The sequence below is a fragment of the Clytia hemisphaerica genome, unplaced genomic scaffold (assembly GCF_902728285.1).
Source record: "Clytia hemisphaerica strain Z4C2 unplaced genomic scaffold, Clytia hemisphaerica genome assembly, whole genome shotgun sequence".
In the NCBI taxonomy this organism is placed as follows: domain Eukaryota; kingdom Metazoa; phylum Cnidaria; class Hydrozoa; order Leptothecata; family Clytiidae; genus Clytia; species Clytia hemisphaerica.
The window spans coordinates 554,925-566,799 of record NW_027103336.1 but is presented as its reverse complement, the minus strand read 5'-3'; the positions used below and the strand labels follow the sequence as shown (position 1 = coordinate 566,799).

The window sequence follows — 11,875 nt, the reverse complement described above, 5'->3', positions numbered from 1 at the left end:
CAAGAGTAAACCCGACGGTGTTACGGTATTTGACCCGCAAAATTTTGTCGGTATGACGGTATTTAAGACCCCTGAAAACCCCCCTCTCATATCAGATGGTAAAGTCAGTTTTTGTCCAAAAAAGGAACTTCAAAAGTGAGAAAATCTATAATTTCATGCTCCAAAATTTTGTTATACTGCAATTTGTACCTTACATGTGCAAAAAGAGATGAGTCTTTTAGGGATCATAGCAAAAAAGAAATATAAAAAGTTAAACTTTCTTCGATGCTTTTTAGAATATATATAAGAAAAAGCTTCTGGAACAACCCTCGTTGGGCACTTTAATGGGATAAACTTTCGCGGGGATTAAATTTCGTGGATTTCGCGGATTTGGGTGTCATCCGCGAATATCCGCGAAATTAAGTACCAATGGAAATTTGGAAGGGCCTCATCCGCGAACTATTTCTAAACAAAACTCAAAATATGTCAAATAAATACTTTTTGAATGGTTACTTGCATCAAAGAGGCGCAAATAATGTGTATTTCAACAACCAAGATGTATGATTTGACAGTTAAAGTCACAAAATCGTGAAAATATTGACACCCAATAGTGCCACCCGCGAAATTAAGTCCCCGCGAAATTTTTGAATTTCGCGAATAGGCCCAACCGCTAAATTTAATCCCCGCGAAAGTTTATCCCATTAAAGTAGTCGTCAGGCAACTCTGAAATTGGAAGTCAGACAAATATGAACGCTTGACACAATTCGGTTATTCTGAAATTATCTGAATAAATACACAAAAATACAAATGCCCAGTAATAAAACACAAAATTTACTTTACTATTTAAGGTCATGCTAAATGAGAGATAACATTCTGGTTTTCATTGGAATCTACGTCGGCGAATTTGTAAAAACCTTGCCTTGGACTTTTCGCGATAAAAGTCTTTTTGGAGAATGGCGAACAAATAAGAAAAAACAACAATGGAGAACTACAATAAAAACCAAATAAAATAAAATCTCGATTTTCAAAAATAAAATATCGCCCTCGTTTCTGATGAGCCTATTCAAAGGCTTCTTTCTTGTCTTCTACAGTTATTGCTGAAACGTCATTAGGTCGTCGTTTGTTTCACTTATAGAGGAGACACCCTCATCTTTAACGTCAAAATCATTAGAAGCGAACTGTTTTTCGTGCCACCAGCCATAGGATGGAACCATTCAGTTGCTCTTCGGTAGTAACAGTTCAATGGCGTTTCGTAATGAAACTTCACTGTATTGCACTTTCTGTGTATTTATACCGATGATGGGATGATTTGATAAAATCTTTCATTTTTTGTTCACTATTTAGAAGAGAGATTCATCGTCATCATCGTAATAGTCAAGGTCATCCAAGTCATCGTAATCCATCGATTGAAAGTCCACTTTGTACCGTAGTAAACCTGACGATTGAAAAGTAAAAATAAAATGCCAATACCTAGGTTACATAACGGTTCGTTGAGTACTAGCCTAAAATGAGAATGAACCTTTCATAACTCACCGTGGTGGCGGAGACAATTATATTGGCTCAAAAATCTCAGAAAAAATAATAATTTGTTTACAGGCTCACAAAATTGTGTTTCAAAAACTGAATTCAAATCGAACTTGGTTTTTTATAAGAACAATCTTATGAGAACCAGGCTCAAAATCGTCAAAAAAAGCACGATTACACCATTAAGGCTCAAAGTGACAAAAGATAAGTACAGCTGAGTCGCAATAAAAAATTTACTGGTTCTTATGAAACAAGAGTGTGCCTTTAAAATGGTATTAAATTTCGCATGTTACAAAATTTCGAGGGTACTTAATATCTACCATCACATGTCATCGTTTAAGTAGTAGTAAGTGTTTAGAAAATTAATGATAACAGTTATCGGAGAGGGAAGAAGTCTCACCTCCAATACCACCGAAACCACGACAAAATTGCGAGCCTTCTTGTGAACGATCTGTAACGATTTCCAATGCAGCACCTTTGCAAAGATAATTACCAAAATTAGTCTCTTGTTTTATTTATAAAGATATCTAAGAGAACTGATTTCAGCAAAAAGTTATTTTGGCGAATTTGGTGGGTTTTGTTCAAACTCGTTAAAACACTTTTACGCGTTCCTAAATTTATGAGTGTTTTAAAACTTTTGTCTTAAGGCAATAGACGATATCGCGTTTAGATAAATGCAATGCATTCTGGTTTCTCGGGGACCCTCAAGGGAATTATAATCTATTCCAGATAATTATATAATCGACATTATAATTCCTTTGAGAGTCCCCGAGAAATGATTCGAAAGAATGTTCGTAAACCTACCGAAGGATTTGTAATTATTAGCAAGCCATTCCAAGAGCGGCATTTTGTCCAATATTTCCAACTCAACGTTAGTCTATGGTGGAATAAAATTTTAAGTTGATATGACCGGCCTTTATTGTTAAAACTGACACTAAATTACAGAAGTAAGTTATAGCAATGGTTAGAGCATTCATTTAAAATCATTTTTCTTTTTTAAACTTATGCAAGAAAGTAATTATGAAAATATTATGACGATGAAAATTTTGGGAGAGGGCTGAAACCATGAAACATAAAAGCTCAAAAGAAATTACTCACAATCGCAAAATTTCACAAACAATTATGACTAATGATTTATTATAAAAGTCTTACTTCCTTATCCAGGAAGTTTGTTCTATCTTTTTCTTGTTCAGGATTCAGTAGCAAAATGTTATTATCTATAAAAGAAAAACAATTAGTAACTCGGTATACCGGGTCACCAAAAAAATGTATACAACTTTATTGAGATATTGTGAGCTTCAGGATTTTAAATTTTTTGTTCATACTTTCTTTATCGCATAGAGGATGGTCTAACTTGAATTTTGAGCTATCATGCATTAGGTTTGAAAAAGTAATTCGAAAATTATTTAAGAAAACTGACTTTTTTTTAATGTTGAAATTTCAAAAAAATCATCAAAAACAGCAAGCAAACTTTTCTCTTGACACTTAACCTTCTTTACAGATAAAAATACCAAAAAATGCAACTGTGTTCATCAAAACTCGTTACGAAATTTAAGAATTTGGTAAAACAAGATATTCTTATGTGGAAAAATATTTTTGGAAAAGTTGAAATTTTTTTTGTAAATCTCCAAGAGAGGTTTTGATGTTATGTGTGTGCTATCTGAGAAAAGTTTTGAAAAATAGATCACCATTCCTAGTCGAGTCAACCTTAAGTGGATTAATTTTGTCGTGGATTTAATTTGGCGATTGATCAATTTTGTGAAATTTGGCGGGGATTTAATTTGGCGAATGGCCGATTTTTGAAATTTAGGCGAGGATTTACTTTGGCGAATTTTATCAAAATTCGCAAAATTTAATCCTCGCCAAAATTTATCCACTTAAGGTAGTTATTTAAAGGACTTGGTTCTGCATTGAGTTTGCTGGTGTTGGAAATGTTCATGACAAATAAGATAGACAAACTGCTGGCAAAATATAAGATAGGAGAAAAAAAAAATAAAAAAAAACAATGAAATTGTGTTTTTGTAATGACAAAATGTTGTCTTATTTATAGCATGATTGCTGTTTTTAATGATTTTTTTGAAATTTCGACATGGAAAAAAAGTCAGTTTTTTGGAAATAACTTTCGAACTACTTTTCAAATTTAATGTATAATAGCTCAAAATTCAAGTTAGAGCATCCTCTATACAATAAAAAAAGAATGAACAAAAAATATAAATCCTGAAGCTCACTATATCTCGAGAAACCTGTATATCTTTTTTTGGTGCACCCAGTATAGGAATTTACAGGCTTGTGTGAAGCTTAATCCTGTCTGTTCAGGCGTCCTGGGAAAGGGCAGATTTTCTGCAAGTAAGGTTTAGCCATATCATTATCTTTTTTTTTCTACGTTAAAATTTTTTTTGCAGTCATAAGTTCGTAAGTCTTGAAAAAGACATTGTCTTAAAATAATTATTGAAGTCTTCTTTTCGTAGCTATGGGTAAAAATTCTGGATTTTAGTGATACCACATTTTCAAAAAATAATTTCTTGTAATAAAGAAGCAAATATTAGATTGTGCTGGGAACAAACTCTAATTTGAAAATATATCTGTTTTATGTCCTGGTCAAACTTTTTTTTCGAATGTTGGTATCTAATCTTTGTTTGAACCTCTTGCACACGGGCAGTCATCTTTACGGCGAAGGTAGAGCATTGCATTTACTAAGCATATTTACGAGTGATAAAACAAACAATCATTACCGTCCGAACTGTGATTTTTCAAGGTTATACGTTGTGTTTCAAGATTTTCCCAAACAATGAGTGTTTCAACAGCTCCCATTTCCAAAGCCTGAAGGGATAAAAACAAACATCATTCTTCAATATTTATTATAGGAAAATAATGTCTAAACGAAAAATGCAATAAATATAAGTAATTATTCTATTCTCATCCAAGCCAGGTGAAGCGAAAAGGCAGATCGTTTTTTCAAAAGAGCTCAACGGACGAGGAAAGAAAAATACATACCTTCAATGTGTCGTCGACGCCGAAACAAAAACGACCTGTATCTTGTGAGATTTCGTCAAAATATTTTCCTGGAGAGAAAAAACGAAGTTAGGTTAATAAAGACTTTTGATAAGGGTAGTACCATTGTTGTCAAAAATGGTGTCCGATCACCCTTTTCCAACGAGAAGTCCCCTCTTTTCCCAAAAAATCGATATTTGGGGAAGGGGGTGGACAAACAGTTTTGTCCAGGATCGTATCTTGTTACCAGGATAAATTTCTTAGAAAAAACATTTAACCTTCTTAGTTCAAAGCTCTTAAAAATTGTACTTATAGTCGCATTGAAGGATCTTGGTACATCCTTAAGAAAAAAAGCTCCGTCTTGTTCATTATACCTATCAATTTCTTTTCTTGAATGAACTTGACGTTTGAAAGAACTTCGGCTGATAATTCGATTGCCTGAAAAGAAACAAAAGAAACAATGTAAATAGAAATATTCGATGAAGCCCAGGATACATTTTTATTATTGTTAGAGTTATTAGAAAAACACATTCAGAAAGTCGTGCTTCTGGAAAATAAAGGAGTATCACATTTTGAGCAAACAGCTAGATACCTGGTTGAAACCATTTTCACCACCATATGAAACATCAACAACTTTCAATATTTTTGCTTGTAACCGCTGGTAAAGAAAATGTGAGAATAATTAAAATAGTCGCCATAGTCTTTCAGGTTCCAGTATTCATGATATGTACCATTGCAATGTATTCTAACATTACATCACGGACCCAGCAGCTGACTGGTTGCAAAGTGACGTATTGACTGATTTTACGTCACTTACAACCAATCAGCTGTCGGATCTATGTGTGATGATGAAGACATTGCAGTGATGCATATCGTGAATCGATGAGGAGGTTATTGCTTTGAAAAAAGAAAGTATTGTCTTTGAAGTTTCACATATCAGTTTGAAGAGTTCTGAAATTTCGATACCGGATATTATAAGTTAATTCACTTACACCATCAAACATATCAGACTGACTCAACTCTGATTTGAAATCTGCAGAACCAGCAATAACAAGACCAGCCACATTGATCTAACAAATAACAGATTGAAAATGGAGTCAATATCACTTTAGGTTGCTGATAAACTTTGCAAACTAAAAACTTATCACACTGCAGGTATCATTTGCATATAATGTATACCCTTCTTCAACTTGAAAAAAATAGTAAAAATACGAGACCACGTTCGATGGGGTCTGGTAAGCGAGAGCTTGTATTTTGTAAAATTTCATCCTTTCTTTTACAGAAAAGAAAATTGTTGACTTAAACAATACTGGCTACAAACAACACCTACTTTATCGTTGGAAATGAACATCTGTACAGCCGTCTCAGCCACTTTCCTGACGTAATTGTGACGTTTCTCCATACGTAAACGTGCAAAACGTAAAGCAGATTGACCACCACGACCTTTGAGGAAGATTTTATTAAAAATCGACCTTTTTGGCGTTTTCCGATGACGTCAGCATTTTTCTGGGAGCATTTTCAGAAAAAATCATTTCCACAGCTGGATAGCCCTGAATTAGTAGTATCCGAAAATGGTATGGTTTGTTAACTTTCTTGAGATATTTCATTTTTAAAGTGGGTAAATATGCTGAAAAACTGCTGATACTCCAGGGGGGGGGGTCATGCAGTTATTATATAAACACTATGACAATTACTACCGTGGTGGTATATAAACCAAAATTTGGGAAAACAGTTACTCCACCAGTGGACTAACTGCAACATGGGTGGTGCCTAAGCTCAAAATTGTCGATTTTGGTTGGATATGGTGTACTAAGTGAGCACATTTTTCAATTTTCCACTTAAAATTTTAGGTTTTTAAAAATTCCGGAAGCAAAAAAATTAAAAACATTTTTTTCAAAAGTCAAAAAAAAATCACAAAATTTTTTCTTTCAATCAAGGCATGAAAGATATTTTAACTTGGAAAATGATTGAGATATTTAACTCTTGAACGGTCGTTAATAAGACGTACCCAGTAAAATGGTGTCAAAAATGAGGAATTCAGTGAACAAACTGCCAAATTTGGCATTTTTAGGGGTGGTATACACCAATTTTGAGGGTAAAATCAGTTAGTACACTATGGAATAACTGCAAGGGTGGTGGTGTCTGTAGAAAATGTCCAAAATTGCAGTTACTCCACATAGTGTCAAGGAGTAACTGCAAGACCCCCCCCCTGGATACTCAGCAAAAAATATCGATAATTTTCAATATCTAGACATCGAAAGCTGACAAACAATACCATTTTTGGATACTTCTACTTCAGGGCTATCCAGCCGTGAGAATGACTTTTTCTGAAAATTCCTCTAGGAAAATGCTGACGTCATCGGAAAACGCCAAAAACGTCGATTTTTCGCCTTAAAAAATGCTATTTTTCGGCACCAGGTGGTCGAAACTTAACAAATAACCCCATTTTCTTTATCTACTTTTCACGCTGAATCCGTTGGTAGCCTCAGATACTTGATTTTCAGACTTCGAAAGTGAATTTTTTTTTGTCAATTCTTCACCCTATTAGGAGCATAATATCAAAAATTTGTCCTGATCTAAGGGGTGCCCTACGAAAACCATTTTTAAGGCATTTTCTGAACCTCGGACGTTGGTCTAGGTTTTCGGTAAGATCCATCAAATTGAATACCCACATGTACCCTCCATCATAATTTGTTTACCAGTGCCGAAAAGTTTCTCATAATATCCCCAAATTTATCGTCAATTAAATGTAAATCCTAAGATTGCAATTGTACAGCTTTCAAAGTAAGCTCCAATTAATTTGGGACTGGTTAACAATTGGTTTCATATATCAGAAATAGTCAAAATTGTACTGGTATGCTCTTAGTACTGGTGCCAGCCATATGATTTTAAAAGTAATTGTTTGTTGCTATGACAACGTCAAAAGTGTATGTTTCATAAAAATTACTTTACATTCCATGCAGCGTGTCTTTGCAAAACTTCAGAGCTACAACTTGAAGTTTTGCTTATCTGCCCCCAGTAACCAGCAAGAAAAGTTAAGCAAAGTTTAATACTTTTTGATGCATTTCTTTCAGCAGAAATATTTTCGCTTTCACCAGTAGATAAGAGATGAAATATAACATGTGTAAAAAAATTACCATGCTTCTTTGGTAAATCAACAGTGAATTTATGTAAGACATCTCTTGTATTTCCGCAAAGTGTTCCAAATAATGCGCCGTTACCGTCCATTATAATGAATCCAAACTTGCTGTCATCCTCCAGGAGCGCAGTTAAAGCCTATAATAGCCATAAGCAGAAGAATATACAATTAGCATGGTGATATTGGTTGGTTATTTTTGAAGTTTGGTTGCAGACTAGTTTTGATTCATGAAATCCAGTGGAATCTTATCAAAATTATGTTTGTAAGATAATGACTCTGGTAAAAGGTCCTACAATAAAATCACCAATGTAGCTAGCTATCTGTACAAACCAAGTGAGCATGAGGGAGATGAAAATTGCTCATAAAGCTAAACGGAAGACGTTTTCGTATACTAAAAATAATTTATTGAATCATTATAGATCAGGACTCTTTAAAAGAATTTCCATGGTGTTTGTTCAGACCCTTACAAAAAGTGAGTTGCTTTTTTTATTTATTTTTATTACTGCAGGTGCAGGTAGGTGCCCCAACTCTGGGGTAGTTGCAATGTTGTTCCAGTCAGAAGTATGCATGCTCTTACCTCTGTATGAAATTTATTGTCACATAAGTATAAAGATGTATTGATTGGTTTGAAAGGCTCGAAATCAATATTAACTTTCTTTTCTTTTCCTTCTGACGTCACAATAGTACCACAATAAACAACCAAACCGTTTGGAGGTACTGAAATTGACAACAAAAGAGATATTCACATATTGAAACAGTGGATATTGCCAATGCAGCCCCAAAGAAAATCAGATAAAAATACATTATTTTGTTACGATGACATTTTCTTTCTTTAACTTGGGAACTGTGTTTCAGGCTTTCATATGTTGCCGAAATTAAAATTACAGTAACCAATTTAACAAAATTTAACCAATATAATGCAAAAACCATGCTTGTCAAAAAAGGGATACATTTTTCTTATTTTTCAAAAGTAAGGAGTCGTTAATATGTTGCAAGTAATGCTATAACATTATTATCGTTCAAATACATAAGTGGAGCTTTACCTTTATTATATAATTTTAGACGTTGTTGTACTGATGTGATAGCTCCAAGGACAGATAATCTAAACAAAAAATCAAATTTTAAGCAAACAGGAACAGTGAAGCAAGTATGTTCAATAATAAATATTTATACATGAATCTAAAATAAGATTTTTTTCATCCAAAAGTCAGCCGGTACCTTGTATTACTAAAGTCTGTCTCTATGCGGACACTTTTATACATTTTAAACAATTTCTCAGCACAAAATTTTGGTAGATGTGGTTCTTATAAATTTCCAAATTTCCAATGGTGTATAGCCTTTCAATATAACGCATTTATACATGCTGAGATTTGGTCAAAAGGGTAGAGTTTCCACATACTTTTGGGACAGACTTTAGCCCAAATTAGTGAAAAGTTGAAAATTTATCAGGCAATAAAAAACAGCCAAACAAACCACATCTGGCCTTCGATTTTGAGTCACAAATACAAATACAAATTAATATTGAGTGCTGATAAAGTTAAATCCTTATTAAGAATTCTGCCTTGAAGGACCCGGTTGTGATCAGAAAATTTAAATGTGCCATAATAATACTCGCAACTGCTCCCAACAATAATTCAGACATCTGATAAATGATTTAGCTTGATTTAGGTGCTATATGTCATCTTAGCATTCATAAAACTTGAAATGGACTTCCCCTTTCACATAAATTTGAGAAAGAAGTCTTTTCACATAATATTAAACTAAACCCTTTGTCAATAAAAAAGGTACGAGTAACCTAGAAATATGTACTTCTAGCTTAAGCAAAACTGATTAAAATCCATTAAATTTTGCATATCTTTACAAAAAGGCCTAATCATAGTAGATCAAGCTGTTATAGTTAGTATTAAAAAGATACCTGTTGACTCTGCTTTTAATATTTGATGCTGTACCAAATTCATCAGCCAACATTTTGGCGATTCGAGAAATTTGATCTTTTGGTGGAATGATGAGGGAAATCATGCTAGTGCCATTGCTAAAAAGTAAGGGAATTAATTAACTTGATTCTACTTACTCTATTAATTAATTTGGCTGTGAAGGTAAGTGGGAATTTTTCATTTTTAGAATTCAGCTATAAAACATCATTGACAAGTTAAATTTAGCTGCTTCAGGGAAGCACTATACTGTTTTTTTTTTAATTGAGACAAAACTGGTTATATATAGAAAGAGATATCAACTTTGTTGATAGAACCGTGTGATACCATTGAATCAGACCATTATATGACAAATTTCTTCTTTTATTGTGGCTTTTACTAAAAATATCTGGGATAAAGTACTAGATTCATCAGAAAAATTTAACCCTTACAACAAACTGTGTCAGGATATAATTATAAAAGATAGATCCACTGGTAAACACTTACCCTCTAGCTGCTTGAAGACTTTTAATAAGTTTCTTAATTTTCCAAATCTCAACATTTCTGTCTGTTTCTTGTTCTTGCCCTGACATATCCGGTTGTTTTTTATCTTTTACTGTATGATATATAACAAGATGAAGTTATAATTGATGAATCTGATGAGTGATCTTCTTTCGAGTCTTTCAAAATATTTGAGAGGCAGCAAAAACGTAGTATATTCATCTTTCCAGCACAAAAAATAGCAAAAATCTTTGAACAACTTGATAATATGGTGTTTTAAAGGCACAAATTATTGTTTTTTAGCTTAATTGATTTTAGAAAGTGAAAATTGAGGAGCTAAAAATATTTGACAATCCTATCAACCATCCAACAATATTTTTTTCATCTTTTGAATCCATCAGGCTGAACCTAAAATTTGGGATCTGCGAATCTGGGATTGAGGGTGGGAATTTTAGGGTTAGGTGGGACCTGGAACCCCCTTGCACACTTATGGAAATTCATACATTTTCGTCTCTCGCCTTGGAAATTTTGAATTTTCGTGAAAACTTTTGCCCTCAGAAATCCCGTGTTGTCCACCCCCTGTTACAGACAAATTCTGGAATGGCTCTTTGTAACATCATCTCCCTGCTCTCCATCCACCCAAGCAGCTTGGTAAAATCCATGTGCTTCCATTTTAAGAAACATTCGCGCAAGTCATCGATGACGCAAGAAATCAACAAAAGAAACCAACAAAAGATCAAAGAGAAAAGCCGTAAGTGGGAAAAAATTATTGTTTGCCAATTTTGGGGATTTCCCAAACTCAAGATTAAGTTGGCCGGTTTCATGAGTTTTCCTGTGGTATATATGAAGACTCCCCGGATTGGCGAACATGAAGAAATAGAAGAAAAACTTAAGATTCACCCCCTGGAAAATATTTAGATTGTTTCATTTTGTTCAATCGCAAACGTCTGTGAAAGCGCCAAATATTTCATTATCCAATCACAGCGATATCGATTGGTTGATTGTTTAAAAAAAAGTATACAATCAAATGAAGGTAAAGCGCTTTCATCCAATCAGAAAGGATTCTTTGAAAAAATAACACTTGCATCAAATTCCTGTTTTTGTTTGAGAACTAAAGATAAGAAAAAATTCATCCCTTAGAATCAACGATTGAAACAAATAAAATTAAATGACTACTCGTTATCCTAGGCACCAAAAAGCCATTAGCGCCAAAAAATAGGGCCAGTCATTAATTTTTATCATACACGGCAATCTCATTCAGTTAGGGAAGCCATCCACAAACTTGCCATTCTACCAGCCAGCAAAAACTAAATGACACTTGTAAACTTAAGTTTCTTACCATTTTCTATTGAAAACAATCGAAAAACATTACTACTTCCCAAAGCCGGAGACCAAAGCAAATGAACTACCTTGATGAGGGCGCCCTTTTGAATCTATTGTTAACTCATTTAAAATGGTGGACAGAGTGGCGGAATGATAAACGCACCCTCTGCTTTGAGGGTGGTAACGCCAAAACAGCCAATATGATCAGCCAACAGAAGGCGAGTTTGTTGCCGCGCGAGTTACGTCATACACTACACCGTAGTGAAGGCGCGAACAGCATTTCACAATCATAAGAATATCTTATGTGCTTAATTCTATTTGACTTTGAGAGCTTCATTGAAGATGAAGAAGTAGAAAGATAAAAAATGCACTGGTTAATTTTGTTTAAATAGGTGTGTGAAATTTCTACCGACGCAGAATTATTTTACAGCCAATTCAGGCAAATTTCCAGGGTTTTGAGCTGCTACCGTTTTTATTTCAAAGATTGAGTTTGAATTCAGTCCTAAAA

General features: G+C 34.0%; 1 protein-coding gene across 1 annotated transcript; it reads right to left on the bottom strand.

Annotated features, from left to right (window-relative positions):
• Positions 1-726: 726 nt before the first annotated feature.
• On the bottom strand, positions 727-10,158 carry LOC136817885 (eukaryotic peptide chain release factor subunit 1-like). The gene is made up of 15 exons (XM_067074219.1): positions 10,051-10,158; positions 9,549-9,665; positions 8,677-8,735; positions 8,211-8,350; positions 7,632-7,770; positions 5,825-5,937; positions 5,487-5,564; positions 5,087-5,152; positions 4,869-4,932; positions 4,498-4,565; positions 4,236-4,323; positions 2,656-2,720; positions 2,308-2,380; positions 1,904-1,978; positions 727-1,414 (listed from the first exon to the last, which is right to left on the bottom strand). Exons 1-15 carry the CDS (start codon positions 10,134-10,136, stop codon positions 1,320-1,322), a joined length of 1,326 nt encoding a protein of 441 aa, XP_066930320.1. The 5' UTR covers positions 10,137-10,158; the 3' UTR covers positions 727-1,319.
• Positions 10,159-11,875: the final 1,717 nt, after the last annotated feature.